At 36.9% G+C, this 17940-nt stretch overlaps 1 protein-coding gene across 1 annotated transcript in view; it reads right to left on the bottom strand.

Moving 5' to 3' along the window:
• Window positions 1-1521: 1521 nt before the first annotated feature.
• RPGRIP1L (RPGRIP1 like) overlaps window positions 1522-17940 on the bottom strand; it is an 86424-nt gene continuing 70005 nt past the window's right edge. Inside the window, exons 23-26 of the mRNA XM_006207841.4 lie at window positions 17080-17263; window positions 10645-10729; window positions 5671-5804; window positions 1522-3417 (exon numbers count right to left, since the gene is read on the bottom strand). Coding sequence (XP_006207903.2) covers window positions 3305-3417; window positions 5671-5804; window positions 10645-10729; window positions 17080-17263 — 516 coding nt within the window. The 3' untranslated portion in view covers window positions 1522-3304. The remainder of the gene's footprint in view (window positions 3418-5670; window positions 5805-10644; window positions 10730-17079; window positions 17264-17940) is intronic.

Consider the following 17940-nt stretch of genomic DNA (forward strand, 5'->3'; position numbering starts at 1 on the left):
GTTGGGGATGAATGACCATCCTGGTATTGTCAATCACGCAGTAATTTTATATCCCCAAAGCTCTCCCTTGGTTGTTCTGTGCTACCCAAAGACGGTATTTTATTCTCATATTTGCTCACAGACATGATGCACATTTTGCTGTCTAGAGCATAAGGAAATCATTCTAAATTCAGCAATAGTGCCAGTTTGACTAAAAAAAAACCTTATTTTCCATATCCACAAAAATGTTAATCAGATTCTTGTTAGAACATGTGTAAGAAGTGGTTTTCATTGTCACAGCTCTTGATGTCAGATTACTAAAATAATTTATGTTTTGTTGTGGGAACGTGGGTGCACACAGAACCTCCCCAATCACAAGACCACTTCTCAGCCCATACTTCTTTATAATACGTAGAAATTATTTGTGTTTTGTGGTAACAACTGAATGGCAGGAACAGCAGAATTTCAATGTGGCTGTTCTTTATTTGATTAAATATATTCTCTATTTATTCTTAAAAAAACTAATTTAAGTTAAATGGCAATAAACCGTGATAATTTAGAAAACATGTTGAAACTGAGAGTGAAGAGAAATGTTCTCTACGTAAACCACACTGTAAACCATAAAGCTTATTTTTGTCAACTGCTTCTCATGACAGTGGCTAGGAATTTGACATTTCTACTACAGTAGGCAAAAACATGTAAAATACACTCTCCCGCACACCACATCACGTCTCTATTTATACTCCCAAACTAAAAGCATTACAACCCCAAAAATGCTGAGTGTACTGTGTTCGTTTACACCAAGAGCTGTAAGTTGACACAGGCTTTACCTTAAGCTGGTGTATCTGGGTGGCAGGGCCACTGTTGGCACCCGCTACCCTCAAGCCATACTTAATGGCTCAGGCTTGGGTCACCAAGAGGAAACCACTGCTCTGTATCCTGAAAGGTACTGACCTTTTCAATGAACTCTGGTCAACACAAGACAGAACCAAAAAACCTATTCTCAGACAGATTATGAAACCCATTTGAAGCATCCAATACCACTTACCCACTTCAGAATGTGTCAAGCAGCTATTCAACTTCTTATGAGGAGTTTTGTGAAAATTCATGTAGTTTGAAGCTCAGTATTTTAAAACTAGAAGAGGAATATTTAATAATCTGTTATGATACACATGAAAGTCACAGAAAGATGGCTAATTCTCCAATGTAATCTGAGGTATACATTCCACACAGTTGACTAAATCTCAGAAGTTTTCTAATAAAAACTTCCCCTTTCCACTTGAAGATCATAAGAAGTCAGCACAATCCGGTCTTCCCTGCAGAAAGGGTCTTTAGTTTGGGATGTAACGTTTTAAAACAATAATACAAACCTCCTGGGAGAATACCACAATAAATGTCTCAAAAACCACTCAGTTAATCCCAGGGTATATTCCGGCTGTTTTAAATTAGTGCAGGGAATATTATGGGCCTTAATGACACTGTAACTGCTTAAAGCCAAAGAAAGCTAGAAAGAGGGGCCAAAAAGATGAGCTCAGAGCCAGCTGAAGTGACAACAAACATGTGGCTGTTTACTAGGGTTGGAGAGGTTTAGTCCACAGATGTTTGTGGTCTCTAGAAGGTTCCAGAGGAATGAGTTGTTATGAAGATTCTCAGAGTTTGATGAGAGCAAGATTCTTCTTGGAGATGGCCGGCCCCAGACAGGGAGGCCCAATGGTAGAGACAGAATTTATAGATTTCTGTAGTCAGATCATACTCTACTGGTCCCACAATGTACATCAACAAATTAATATTGTACGGATGTCATTTCAAAGCCTCCTAAAGACGAGAGTCATTATTGAAGCCATTAGAGCACAGATGGTTCAAACTATATGCAGATATTCATACTTGCATTTTTGCATTATGGCTGCTTTTTTTTTTTCTGTTGAACTGTAATGAATTGTCTCATAATCTATTCCATCTTCTTGCCATTAGCAGGCTTTGAATGTTCACAAATAGGAGCAAAGAACTCATTTTCCAGAGCTTTAATCACACAAAGAGGGAATGCCTAATTCTCTAAATGAAATGGTCTGTGATCACTGAAGCAGAGATTTAATATATCACGGCAAATTAGGTAGATTTTAATAAATTACTTATCTCCCTGAATACTTTACATATGCTTAAGAAGGAACATAGCCTGTTTGCAAACAGTGAAAACCCACAGCCTATAAAAATCCTTTGAAGAAAATGACAAATAAAAAAGTAAATTAAAAAATGAAATGCATTATATCCCAGACCTCTAGAGACAATTCCTTTGCAGCATTGATTCACAGCTCCATTAAAAATATCAATTAAATCCTTCAGTGAGATTGAGTAAAAGCTAGAAAATTAACTTTCTGAGCTGCTTTTCGAGGATCTGGTTATCCAGATACATCCTAGCATTGTACCAGCTTGATGCAAATTTTAAAAAAAGATAAAAAGATACTCCTTTCAGGTTTAACTAAGTATATCAGAATTTGAGCCACATTTTTAGTATTTTCTTCCTATGTCATAAGCTAAGTTTTCGAAGTGTGAATTTCATATACATCTATGTATCTATCTCTGTACCTACACACAGCCCTGGGTCCTATATTACCATCACAAACACATGAAAATCATACAAATAAGAACTGTAATGTTTAAGACAGAATAACAAAAAAACTTGCAGTAATTTAATAAGTTGGTGCCAAGTCTCATTCTTTATATTTAATTGATAGAAATGGCATGCATCAAAGAAAGTGCATACTGAGCTTTAATGTGCATAAAATGGATATTAGCATTTTAAAGAGGAAGATTAACACATTAATCCAAGTAATTTTCATATATTGCTTCTAATAAAATCTTCACAGTATAAAACTCTTAATGAGGCTAATCATAGGCATTCCATTTAGTGGGACAATTAGGGATAACATAAAAGTATTTCTTTTTCATAGGTTTTCTAAGATTAATGCTTTTTGCTTATTAAAAATAAAAATGGGAATTGCATTTCAGTTCTTCATAAGAAAATGCTGAAAATGCAAATAGACTTTCTCATGCTATCGTGCAGATATAAATTATTGAGAAGGTGTGGCCCAATGTGGAGAACTTAAGTCCTGAGGGGTGGCAGTCATGGGAAGGAGGGAATAGAAAAATAAACAAATGAAAAAGTATACAAAACTTGAACACTTTAAACCCAGGCCTCTTCCCTTCCCCCAGCCTCCCATGAATTATAGATTATATACACCAGAGTAATTACAGAGATCTCATCTAAGCGCTTTCATGTATGTAAGCATTTACTCAGGAGTAGGAGATGCCTCTGGAGCGGTTTCTTTCAAGCCTCCAAGTCATCTCTGTATTGCTCGTAGACAGACCGTAGGGCATGGAGTGCTTCCACTGTTACCCTGAGCTTGCCAATACCTCCACCATCTGCTCGTGTGTCAAAAACTAGGGAGAAAATAGCGGAAAAGTGTTAATATCACTCAACAGATTTTTCTTCAGATAGGCTAGCTGACACAGTAGTTGAAAAGATGAAAACAGCTCTCTAAAAGTCCAAAATTTACTGGCAGCTTAGACATACAAAAATTAAAGCTTGTCATGTGTGTATGAAGATATGCATTTTAGATGTATTGCATGTATACATACACATTGCTTGTGGAGTTAAACTAAAGATTTAATTCTGACGTTTACCTAGTGGAAAGGCTATAGGATAATGATTCCCAAACAGAATCAGAATTTCTTAGTAAGAAGCAAAAGATCTAAAAAGGATCAGTATCTGACAACGAAGAAATTGTTCTAACATAGTGTTCATAACAAATATCACAATGGCAACCAACTGTAAAGAAGTTACATAATCATAACTTGCAATGTTATTTATCTTTCTAAGGAAAGCATTCCATTTAAAATAGATTATGTGTGAGATTAGAAATACTTAAAATGGCAGAGCCTGAATCTTAAGGTCTATGGACTGGATTTGAGGGTCGATGAACTGATGCCGTAGGAAAGCAGATATAAAATTCTGAGTGTCTGTGCATTTTTCTGGGAAAGGGACACAGCTTTCAGTGATAATTCTCTGAGCTCAGTGGTGGGGGGCAAAGGGGATGCTGATTCAGTACCTGTGACCCCATCGCTCTGTAGACGGCGATACTAGTAACTCAAGGCCAGAATTTTGGACTTTGTAAGTTTGACGGCACTTACATAGTTTCCTGTTTACTTTCCTTGTGGTTTTACTTGAACTTTCACTATGTGTGTGTGTTTAATTCCAAGGAAATCTGTAAAGAAATCTTCAAATGAAACTTGGTATACAAAGACTTAAGGTGGAGAAAAGAGCAGGCAAGGAGGTTGCTGGGGCACAAGGGGTCCCCAGCTCATGCCCGAGTCTTCCCCTCTTCTTTGGGACTTCTCACTTCCATGCCTGGCATGGAGCAAAGCATTAAAAACCTGCCCTGATCAGTGTTTAATTTTCTGACTCTTTCCCAGCTCAAGGCCACAAGAGCTGTTTATATCAGATCAGTATGATCATATGTGGTCTTGCAGAATGAGGAGATGGGTTGGTTGTGAAACAGAACGGATTGGAGAAAAGATTAACAATGAAAAGCACAGATAATTTTGGTCATTTTTGTCAGGCTTTCTTGGTTCCGGGTGTCTTTAATGCGATTTAGGTTGGTATTTTAATCCTTTTATCTTTTTCTTCTGTGCCTGCTAAACAAAGTTGTGATTCGTATAGTTTATAACATTTCCCAGAATAGGTTTCTAATTTGGTTACCTGGGCTGACTTGGTTAATCATTTGGCTTGATCCTGACTTTCGAGCACCTGACACATACCCAGGACAAGCAGCTTGACATACGAACCCCAGCTGAACTGTGGTGTAAGCAGAGTGCCTGGCACTTAAGAGGTGCTCAATTAAGTGCTCGTTTAATGCATGAATAAATGAGTGAACAGACTCTGTACATGTTCCCAGTGGTGGCCCTGCTACCTTAACAGATGAGACAAGGATTCAGCCTCATTCCTCCATTTACTATGTATAGCCCAGGCCGTGCCTGATTATGATTAAAAAAAAAGTCTTGATTTCATAAAGCATGATTCCTTCAGCATGTTCTAAATTTGTGACACAAGGATAAAGGGTAGAAATAAGGCCTCGTGGGGGCTCCACCTGGTGAGCTGAAAATCTAGGAGAGCATCTCTTGTCAAGAATTCCTAACTCCTGCCTGAATCCTGATGGGAAACAAGTGATCAAAACGACTCAGGGTTTGCAGTGACTGTATCACTGGACTGCAACACTGAATCAGAGAGAAACCTTGCAAAAGACATGACAATGATCACCTAGAGTAACATGCCTTAGCTGAAATAAGGCTTGACCGCATGAGCCTTCCATAACATTAAAAAAAATCCAATAGACAAAAATCCAATTTTTATCACACCATCTCCCAATACTAACAAAATGGAAATTTTTTTGTGAAATGCGAGTAATTATTTTTAAATTTCTGTTGATTCAAAGGAAGGCAGAAGGAGAGGGTAAGGACAGTGGGGGAATGCAGGGAGGGGATTCCAGCTTCAACAAAAGAGTCAGCTTGAGCTGCAAAGGATCCCACTAATGTGTGACTCAACGTCTTTGCAGCCAGCCAAAAGAAGGTTTTAATAAAGAACTTGGATTTCAGCAGTTGCTGGTTGTACGGACTGAGCAATACTTCCACTCGTACCGTCAATATTTTGCTCGATGATGTCTCTCCCTTCCTGAAACATGTCAGCGAGGTCAACGTCAGCGATGCCGATGTCCTCGCACTCCAGATCCTGCTCATCCTCCGGAGGGTCACTGACCACAGTGAAGCGAACACTGAGGAGGGAGGGACAGAGAACATCACTGCAAAGGAAGAAAAAAATCACCGCGAAACAAAACTCCCATCATGGGCTTTTATCACTAACTGTGAAATCTCAAAGTTTCCAATTATTCCAATAGAAATAAAATTATATTAGGTGAGATAAGTTATTACATGAACTGTTAGAATTATTATAGTGCACCCAGCCTTTACATGAACACTAATCCACTTTTCTAAGCCCTGATGAGCATTTATCTCTAGAATCTGAGAAAATTACTAGGCGAAGAGAAGAACCAGATGTCCACTCTATTATACACTATCTGATCATATTTTGACACGTCTACTTTTAAGGCTAAAAGGATCAAGTGAATAAAGACCCTGGAGGTTAGGGCAGTATTTCAAATAGAAATGCAAGCTTTTCTATAGAAATGCACAACTTTGGAATTGCTACTAAGCAATTCAAACAACTGTGTTCTATATATTCTGAATTATGTCAGATAAATGTTGTACCTCTGCCCAACAGCTATATGAAATGTTTGTATTATTTCCGCAATATTTTAACCTACAATCATAACATCCAAGTTTTATTTTACTTTTAGACATATAATTACAGGGTTCTGATGGAACTGATTTGAATTAGTGGCTTGTGCTGAGGCCAAACACACTTGGACTGACCAAATGACAGGAATTTACAGTTAAGAACTCTTTTGATATGTCTTGGCAGCACAGCTTAAACCATGAATGCTTGTAAACTACCATTTTAACCATTTTCAAAATGTATCCATTCCAAATCAGAAACAAAACAAGAAATCTTGTTTTTTTAGATAACATTCTTAGATAAAAATCTAAGTCTCTGAGACCATCATGCCTTGAACAATATGCAAAAAAAAATTCTTTCCAAATGCTTACAGGTAGACATGACAATATTTTTAAATAATTTGTTAAAAATAAGTATTCAACATTTCATTCCTTTACTAAGTCCTGTTTTTAGCTAGCAATACATTTTGATTAGAAAACAGAAATCCTTTAAGTTGAAACCAAAGGTAATATCTATTCACACAATAATTACATAATTGTGAAGAGTGCAGATCCTGGTCTGCAAGTGGATAAGATTGTTATTTTATACGATGCATAAAACAGAGGGATTAAGATGGAGTGGTTAAGGGCATCCATTCTGGGTTCAAATTTCTGCTTTCCGACTTATTAGCTGTGTAATCTTGTACAAGTTCCTTAACCTCTCTGATCTCAGTTTCCTTATATGTAGACTAAGAATAATTATACCTATCTCGTAGGGCTCTTGTGAGGATCAGATGAGATGATACATGTAAACAGTGCCTGGAACATAGTAAGCACTGAGTAAATGTTTGCTCTTTTATTATTACTGTTTTTAATCTAGATAGAGCTCCTTAAGCTTCTACATTTCTAAGGGGAGAGAAAAAGAAGGCATGGGAAAGGCTTGCTTCGATTGAAAACTGAGACACTCAAATTATACAAGGACTATATCACTCAAATAAGAACGATGATGAAAGAAGTTGTCTTAAAATGAATATGTTTAGATGAGCAGGAATTAGAAGTGATATTTGATGCACATTTTATACCCACAAGACTTACAGAAAAGACAGAAGGTTTCAGATTGTAATGTTAAGTGTTATCCTTATATAATGTCTCATATCTAAGGATCATATTTATATCACTTTATGCAGACTATTGCCTGCACTGAATATATGGGAACTAAGACAAAAAGGAAAAAAAAAAAGCCCTTCTAAGTGCCAGAGAAAGCGCTAAAAACAAAAAATGCAATATTCTGGCTTTAAATTCTATAAAGAGCAAAATGAGATGTCAAATATAAAATTAAGAAATTAAAGTTAAGCAGAAAAGGGAGGAAGACATATTAAAATAATTTAAAAACTATAGCTTGGCTTAAGCTAAACTGTATGTACACATACATGGAAACACAGACACATCTTACCTTATCTTGAACAAAGAGGTGAAACCTTGCTTTATGTGCTGAAGAGGCTGACAGTCTAGTCTGAGGACCTGGATATACACACAGGTGGATGCCAAGGACCCAAGGGAGTTCCAAACAGGAAGTCCCACATGGGCTGCTCCTGCCTCCTCTTCCCTTCTCTCCCTCCTGCAACTGTCCCTTGCCAGGTCCTAAAAACACACCTCTATCTTCCCTCATGTCTGGAATTCCCTCTGCCTGGAACCATCTTCTTTGGGCTGCTCACGACTTGACTGGGTCCCCTCATTCTTCACTAACCAGCTTAAATGTCACCTCCTTGGGTTTTCCTGCACTGTTCTTTTCTATTTTAGCAGCTCGTTCAGCTTTTTCTTAGTACTTATGGTAACATGGAATTGGTTTCTTGGTTTACTTGTTGACCATCCTGCTCAGTGGGATGTAAACTCCACAAGAGCAGAGACTTCCCCTTGCTCACCATTTTAGCTCCTGATACTTACATAGGGATCATAAATATCTGTTGGATTACTATGTGAACTGCAGCATTGAAGTCCTAATTGAAGGCTGGCTCATTTGGGGAAGGTTTACTGCCGAAGGCAGGCCTTGGGCTGGGTCTCAAGATTTAGACCTCAAACGTCACTTGCTGTAGTTTAGGAAATCACAAGGCACTGAAACTCCTTAGCTCATTTAACATTTTTGACTCTTGCCTCATTCTGAAACACTTCATTTTTATATGAAACAGGATAGAAGAATCTAAGGGTCACCTGTGGGTCTTATGTGTTGGAATGCTGATGGTTCTCTTGGATCTGCACAACAGAACACGGTTAAAGAAAAGAAACAAAAAAGGAACCTTAAGTCGGTGTCAAAACTGACGTCCAATAAATACTTTTCAAATTCCCATTTCAGTGTGTTGCCTCCCCTTTAAGGAGACGCTTGTATATTTGCAAATCCAGCCTGGGTCAGAATGCAAAGGTACTATATGTAATTCATGATATAATGTACATAATTTTATGCAAGTCAGGGAAGATTTCTCAAACTTCTCTAACTGTGGCTCTATAAGTTATCACCAATATTCAACAGGGCTGCTGTCTGAGAAAATGAATTCTTATAAACTAGCAGGTACTTTAAGTAATGTGACCTCAGAGTATTTTAAAAAGGTAAGAACATTCACTGGAGTAACAACTGCCTTTTGGCGGTGGAAAAATATAAATGTAAACTCTCTCTCTTTTTTTTTCCTTAAGAAAGAGATACTTTTGAGGGAGAGAAGTGGGACAGGGCATTCTCTCCCGTGACAGTCCCGTCCCTTCCGCGGCGGTCAGAGGAGCGCGCAGCCAGCACTCCAAGCCCTCCCTCAGCTGCCATCATCCCCATGTCAGTCACTCTGCACCTGCACTACCTCTCTCAGTTTTTCTCCTAAATGACATGAACATCTGTGTCTCTGTGGAGCGTTGAGAGATTTTTTCAGGGAAACAACGATGGGAGAGTGGCAGTCATGACAGTTATTGTGGACTTTTTTATTTTTTATTTTTTATTTTTAAGACTCAGTCCTGGCCAGTGATGACCCAGCTTGTTAACCGCAGAGAGCAGACGACACGGCCAGTGCTGTTTAAACTAGTGACCCGGGATACCCCTTGAAAGAAATTGAAGTAAACAAAGTAAGCAAGTAAAACTTGAGTGGTCATCTACTGTCCTGGGAAAAACAGAACCTGAGAGTAATTAACAGGGTTTTCTCATTCTTTCGTCAGAATTAAGATCCAAAGAAATAACACATGTATTTCAAGGAACCAATGAAAAAGCTACAATCAGATCCTAAGAGCTAAGAATTCCAGTCTCCTTTCATGAAACAGAAGATTAGTTGCTAACTGGAAGCTCTTTTGAAAAATATCATGTCTTTTTCATTCACTTCATGATCTCTAGGAAAGAGAAACATTTGAGTCTTTCTCAGGTGGTGAGGTAAGCTCCCTTTTTGAGGCAGTAAGACGTTGTTATCCATGGGCCATAAAGGCAAGGAGAAGAGGACAACGGAGAGATAAAGGGTCCACCCAGGCCAAGGGGGACGAGCCAGCAAAGGGGCGCTGGCAAAGCCCAGCTCAGGGGTTAACAGGCAGCACTTAGATAACGCTTCCGCCTGCACAAATGGGAGCTCACTCAAAAGCACAAACTTACTAAGATCAGGTTTTCTTCCTTCTCAAAAGGGCACAATTTCTCTACTGACCCAAATTGCAAAATGTCCTCTTCAAATTTGCCCCAAAAAGCATAAAAAATAAATAACAGGAAATGATGAATTATTAAACAGTGACAGTAAGGTAAAAATTAGTCTGAAAGGCTGATGAGCTATTACAAATATTAATATTACTACTACTTACAATGACTGCAATGAGTACTCACTGTGCACTTACTATGTGTCAGATGCTATTCTATCCATCTTACATGTATCATATCATTTAATGCTCACAACAACCCCATATGGTATTATTATCTCCACTTTACAGATGCAGAAAGTGAGGCACAGGGTGGCTGGCTGAAGTCAGACAGCTAGTAAGCGATGAAATGAGAATTTGTACTCCAGCCATTGAGTCCAGAGTACACCTTCCTTGCAACCACTGTTATGCGCTTTACAGTTAGAATTGAACGGCAATGGGATACTCCATATACTACAATATACAGTCTTTTGGTTTGCAAAGCACTATAGGATCTTTACAGTTACTCTATATGAGAGGCAGGGCTACTATAATTCTAGGAGGAAAGAGACCCAGAGAGATCACATACTCATGCAAGAACATAGAGTGAACAAGTCAGGTGTTCCGCTTCCTCATCTCGTGCCTTTTTTCACCACGCCATGCTACCGAGATTGGCTTTATATAAACCACCAGGTAATTCAGAACACTTAAATGTACCTTCTATTGGGCATCTCTTGTTTTAGTAGTATCGCTTTTAAGATGTCTCTCTTTGCTTGGTTGTTTTCTTTATCCATGTAGATCACTAAACCAAAAAAAAAGAAAAAAAAATCCACAAAAAGAAGCCATTCAGGAATAGGCTACATTTAGTACTATTCTGTATTTGTATAAATACCTATTTTTAGAGACGCAAGTCATGCCACCTCACTTGTACGCCTGGGAAAAGAGCGCAGCGCTGGAAACCAGAATCAAATCTGAATAGTCATGTGATCTAATGTCATGTCACTGGCAGGTTTATGTGCACACTGTCAGAAAAGATACAAGCAACATCTAAGAGTGCCACATCGCTGTCACTGCCTGTTAATGGCAGTGGCAGTCATGACAGTAAAAGCCAGCGGTCTTTATTGCTTTGTATTTGAGGGATTTACTGCATTTTCTCTCACCCAAGAAGCAAGTGATAATGATAATGTATGGCAGAGAGCTTGTCCTTCCTGACAGCCCCGGTAATTTAATCCTTCTCTCCTGCCACAACATGCAATAAAAGAGGCATCCTAGTGCACTGGGCTGAGGAAATCCACAGGCTGACGTTTGCTGGTGTTTGGGTGGTGGGTATGGCAGAGAAATGTGGAGGAAGGGAGAGAGAGGCTTTTCAGGGTGTGAAGTCTGTCTTTGGTTTTCAAAGGTACACGTTGGCAAGCAGGAATGTGGCTAGACTTTACTTAGCTGAAATACAAGATTAGATAACTGATCTAAAGTCCCACCAGGAAGGTGGTGAACACCTGAAACTGTAAATAAGTGTCTGCACTTTGGGAAAATGGCATCTCAGAGTGCAAACACTCCAATTTTCATTCTGGTTATTTTTTCTCAGCTCGGCAGCCTTTCAGCCATGCCTTAGCTTCTGAAGACACTTCTTTTTCAGATGTCATTTTGGAGTTGAAGCCTCTCCGTTGACCAGATCTCAATTTAGAGATTATCCCTGGTTAAAAAAGTATACAAAGGGTGAAAGATACCATGACAATTCTAAAGCCAGACTCCTCTGGGAACAAACATATTTTCTACTGAGAATGCTTCCCTGGAAAATGAGTTCAATCTCAAATTACGATGCTATGAACACATTTAATTGTTGGCTCAGTTGAGCAAATATTAACTGAAGGCCAAAAAGGCACATGCCAGGCACCAAATTAGGCATACATGGTAAGAGGCACAAAGCTCTGTAGAAGTGGGCTTGTGGTTTAAAAAAAGGAAGAACCAAGGTCAAACAGCAACTCTAAGCTTACTGCTCCTTGGACAATACCATATTAGCAAATGTGACCAATTATATAGATTACTGAGATTTATAGGAATCAAAAAAGACAGAGTTCTTGTAAATTTTGTAAAAATAGTGTTTTACTTATCAGTGCTAAAAAGTCATGCTTTTCCACCAATGCTGAGAGATGGGACCTCATTTTGGCTACCAGTATACCAAGCTAAATTTGAAAAATTTTTTCCCAAGTGGGAATTTTTTGTTTTTGCTGTTAATCACTGATTAAAGATACTATAGATCATACCCTTTTTGACTTTGGAGTTCTACAGCTTTTAAGTCATAGAGGTCTTTGCGATCATTTTTTGATAATTCTTCCCAGTTTTATTGAGATATAACTGACATATAACATTGCGTAAGTATTAGGTGTACAACATAGTGATTTGATGTATGTATGTACTGCAAAATGTTTATCACAGCAAGTTAACATCACCTCACATGGTTTTAATTTTTTTCTTTATTCTCTTAGCAGCTTTCAAATATACAATACAGTGTTAACACTGCTTGAAAACAAGGGCAAACTCAGTGATTTAAAAAAAAAAAAAGACAATTCAAAGTCTAACATCCAGATAGTCTTTCAATTAAATGAGACCAGTTCTGATGAATCTCAATAGCTTGGACATTTTTTCTTAATGTGGTAAAATATACTTAACATAAAATTTACCATTTTAATAATTTTTAAACATAAAGTTCAGCGGCATTAAGTACATTCACACAGTTTTGCAACCATCTCCACTATCCATCTCCAGAACTGTATCATTATCTCTAACTGAAAGTGTAGCTTGAGATTAACAAATCTACATTACTATATATAAAGTAGATAAATAGCAAAGACCTACTGTATAGCAGAGGGAACTTTTTAAATATCTTATAATAAATCATAATGGAAAAGTATATGAAAAAGAATATATATATGTACAACTGAATCACTTTGCTGTACACCAGAAACTAACACAACACTGTAAATCAACTATACTTCAATAAAAAACAACAACAAATAAATAAAATGAAGCTAAATTTGAAAAAAAAAATCCTTATCAAAAAAACTCAAGCTACTTACCAATGAGTTTGGTTCTCCAAAAGTGTACCAAGTTAGAACTACAGCTCTCCTGCTTGCACAAACAAGGCCTAGAGTGGGCATCTCAATGTAGCCTAATGATTGCTGGTCTTTAATGTGCATCAGAATCCCTGGAGGGCTTGTTAAAATGCAGATTACCGAGCTCACCTTCAATTTCTAATTCAGTAGGTCTGAGGTAGGGCCTGAGAATTTGCATTTCTAACATCTTCCCAGCTGCTGATCTGTTGGTCAGGATACCACTGAGAACATGTTTAGTCCAACATTCCTTTGCCTGATTTTTGAATAAGATCAGGAACTAGTGAACATTTTTGTGTTAACCATGTGGGAAATAGGGCCACTCTGGCCACCTATAATGAGGTCATGATCTTAAGGACATCCACTTGGTGTTCTGAAATCAGATGGTTAAAAATAAATCTACACTTTCAAAACTTCAAATATACCCTTTAAAAAGTAATTCTGGTGATTATGAAAAGTATCAGAACTCTCCAGAAGTCAACCTATTTAGCTTTAATTCTTGTTGGAAATCACATTTGTTTAGGACTTGCCAGATTTTGACATAATATACTGAAAGTTTATGTCTCAAAAAAGATATAGACCAGAGTCCAAATACTTGAATTGATCTCGAATTGCCTACCATTAAAAACATATCCCTCACTTCTGCAGGCTGGAGAAATCCTTATATTCTTTATCAATGTCATTTGGCAGAAGTGAGAAATGCAGATGGTTTAATTATATAAAGGGTTGATAGCCCTGAATCTCAGATAACTGTTGTGTTAAAGTGTTATTATCCCCCCAGTCCTTACGTTTGCCACGTTTTCCCTCCCATTAGTAACAAAATCTAAAGCTCTGCATCCTTTTCATCTCCTGAATTAAACTTTGATCCGAAAGATAGGCTCTTTAATGCTCAGAGTTAGTAAAGGCTTAGATCTGTATAGGTTTCATAAAAACTTTGGGCGATTTCATTAATCTTTTTTCTTCCCACTGTCAATTCCCTAGAAGATTTTATTCAGCTCAAACAACATTCTTTAGACCTACCATTAATCTTATTTTTCCCCCAAACTATTTTCTTGCTTTCTCAGCATTCTCCGAGCAAAATTTTCAAGCCCAATAAAATACAAATGTTTTGTTCTTGCTACCAATGTCTAGAAATAAATTTAACTTTTTTTTTTTTTTCGGTGTTAGTTGTCCTCAGAAAGTATATATTTTGTGTAGGTGAAACTGGTATTAACACTTCTTAATAAAGACTGAAATAAGCAATGAAAAATCCTGGGGATCACTAGTCTAAATCTCTCATTTTATGTACCTCATTTAGGCCTCCGCATACAAATCCCTTTTGAATAGGTTCAAGTCATATTCAGGGTAAAAATCATTGTGAGGTTCAGTCAACCTCTCAGCTGGAATGGTGTTCAAATAGGAGACAGCACTAATTGTCCTTTAAATTTTCTGTGTGAACTGAAAAGTCAGTTTGGAAATAAAATTACCTTCATTAACATGTAATAAGATTTGGAAGATGTAAGGCTACACTATATTGACCTTTTATATCAAGTAACAAGTGAATGGTAAATCATTACACTAATTAGATGAGATAGTTACTTATGAACTAAAGATTCAAGGAGATTCCCCTGCAATGAAGGAGATGCAAACATAATAATTTTAAAATAAACATTTTCAATATGTCCTGCTTAAGTGAAAAATACCAGGTTAATATTAATTATTTTTCAAATTTGCTGATGACTTAGGACTTCACTTTTTCAGATGCAGTAGATATAAAACAGCAATATTTTGCTTCTAAGCACAAAGTACATTCCTCTCCCTTCCCACCAGATAACTATCCTTAAAATCCTTTTCAATTAACCTTGAAAATTCTACATAGTTAAGTCTCAATATGCAGAAAAAGAAACTTCAGAAAGATATAGTAAATACTTCCAATGAATTCAATTCTAATAGGTTATTGGTTTTCTTGTTGCTGTCAAATGACTAATTCAATCAGAAACATAAACAACTCTTAAAATACCAATTAAATAGTAGGGTATCTTGCAGTAAAAGGAAAAAAATTAAAAATAAAAAACCCAAATCAATGCCAACCAACCAGCAAAAAGCCTCCAAAAGACCTAGGTCATCATGTGAGAATGTACAAAATTCAGGATGCTTCAGCATGTATCACAGGTTTCATCCAACGTATGATGTGCATTGCTCCTTAAGCAAATGGAAACATCTGTTCTGTTGCATGGCCAAGTTCTCAATGCACAACCAATTTCTAAAAGACAACTTTGTTGTCAGTTCAACCAAACATTCTACTGCTGACCTTCACAGCAAATAAAACAAAAGCCAGAAGAGCTTGCCTCTTTTCTTGGGGTATCTTCATTAAAATTAGTTGACTAAATATTGCTTTCATTACTAATAATATTGTAATTATGGCTTACTTTTCTGATACTTTGCAATTAAAAGGTCTCTAGGAAGCTTGAGAAAATAGTTTTGGAAATGTTCTATTAGAACAAATCAGTGAAAGGAAGGTGGAATCAGACTCTTGTCCTGACCACACTACTTATTTCCCATGTGATTTCTCAGTCCACCTGTTATTACAGAATTATAGAATTTGAGCTGGAGGGTTCTTAGTACCTTATTCAATAGATAAAACATGGAATCATGAAATTTAAACACCTTGCCCAAGTTCCCATAACTAGCAAAGAATTGTGGATACAGGGAAGACTAGATCAGCTATCTAGGTACTCATGATTACTGTCTCAAGCAATGAACATATTTCTAAAAATGCCAGTTGCAAAACAAACAAAGTAACCATTAGCATTTGTAATCCTACTGGTACAAAAGAATGATTATACATGTTGATTAAAATGCAACTTATAAAACTGGTGAGAAAAAATATTGGTGTTCAACTAGCATATGGGATGGCCTGTTTTGATAAAGATGATGTAACACTCCATCCTTATGGTTTGTTTTAATATAGGGATTTGGGAGAACTTAATAAGCAGTTTTAACTTAGGGTCATGGCAGCTTGATAGGATTTTTTTTACTCCTCTCTAATTATACACTGATTCATACTATTCTTAAACATGTCTTAAAGTTGGTTGATCTAAGAATTTACAGGGTGCCTATTGGGTTTGTACTGGTCCAGCAGACTTTCATGTCAACTAGTTGATAGGTAATGTTCCCAAAGAGAAAACCTGTCTGCTGCTATGAAGGGATGTGTGGGCTAAAAAATGAAAAGGTATTGTAAGAACTTGTATCACTCGATTAAAATCCTGAACATCTTGACACTGGGAGAGATATACACATATATTGTAAAAAAAAATCTATGTGATGACATTGAGCAGAAACGTAGAAAAAACTAGGCCGTTAAATTGTTCGAATCATGTAATTAAAAAAAAAACTAGTATTTTTATTCCCCTTGAAATATCGTATTATTCAATTAAATTCAATTGCAGACCTAGGTGGCATTTTTCTACTGATAGCAGGAACATCTAGAAACATTGTTTTCTCACTGTTTTTGTTCTCTTTTAATTTTAGCATTACAGTTGTCCCTCAGTATCAGAAGGGGATTGGTTCCAGGACCCCTGTAGATATCAAAATCTGAGGATGCTCAAGTCCCTTATATAAAATGACACAGTATTTGCATATAACCTGTGCACATCCTCCTGTATATTTTAAATCACCTCTGGATTACTTGTAAAAACCTAATACAATGTAAATACTATGTAAATAGATGTAGATAAAATGTAAATGCTATGTAAACAGTTGCTGATGCGTGGCAAATATAAGTTTTGCTTCTTGGAATTTTCTGGAATCTTTACCCCAAGTATTTTCTATTCGCATTTAGTTGAATCCGAACATGTGGAACCTGTGGATAAAGGGGGCCAAATGTGCTTTTTAAATTCTTAATCCTTATGCTGTAGGTTTGAGTTTTACTAATCTATTCTGACAATACTGGCATGATTTACATGAACATTACAGACTTGTATGTTCTCCTTGTTCCTTTGGCTTCCTTCATAGATGAGAAAGACAAAAATAAGTCTATTTAAAACAAATGACTCATACATACCATTGCTATAGTTGTAGTAGACCCACTGCCCACTTTTGGGTTTTGGCAGTGACACAGGTGTCTCTTCAGCAGGAAGACTGTAGAATCTGCACTCAACGAACAGCCGTTGGATAGTGTCATCCGCAGTTACTCGAGAATCATTAAGGCTCAGAGCTATGATCTCAATTCGAATTTTTTCTGATGGCTGTTTAAAGCACAAAAACGAAAAACAATAAAGAAACAAATAAAACGAACAAAAAAATCCTTTACTCTTTTTCACTATCAGTTTTAAATAAAACATGAAGGCATTGGCCTTCATTGATTTCTTTTTTGGAAGGCACTGAATACTACTGTATAGTTACACATGATAGATTATTCTCGACAGACAGAGGGAGAATGAGCTTCTAATGCCCCAGGGTGTGAAGTTAACAGCGTCATGGCAATAGTCTCCTGATTTACATTTGGGGCTATAAATACCGCACTAGCAGTCTATCAGGAGTGAAGATTATGAGATCTTCATCTCCGATTGTTTTCAGAATGACACGTATCAATTGGCCTTGTTTCAAACTATGTAATGAAATACATGTTTTTCACTGCTTTTATTTTATCATAGGTACCTGAGAAAGTTTTGGTTATTCAGAGATCAAAGCCTGTTGAATACTTTATAGCTATTATGCTAATATATGTAGCTATATGAATCCGTATTAACTAGGGCAGAAACTACAGCTCATTCTCTTTATATATTCTGCCATAATATATTTCATTCAGTAAGTAAAAAGTTTTCAGACAAAAGAAACAAAAATTTTATCTAATTTAACACATAGTTTCATCTCATTTTTACAGAATTAACACCTAAAAAATGCATTTGTTTGTGTAATTTTT

This window comes from Vicugna pacos, chromosome 9 (genome assembly GCF_048564905.1).
Source record: "Vicugna pacos chromosome 9, VicPac4, whole genome shotgun sequence".
Taxonomy (NCBI): Eukaryota; Metazoa; Chordata; class Mammalia; order Artiodactyla; family Camelidae; genus Vicugna; species Vicugna pacos.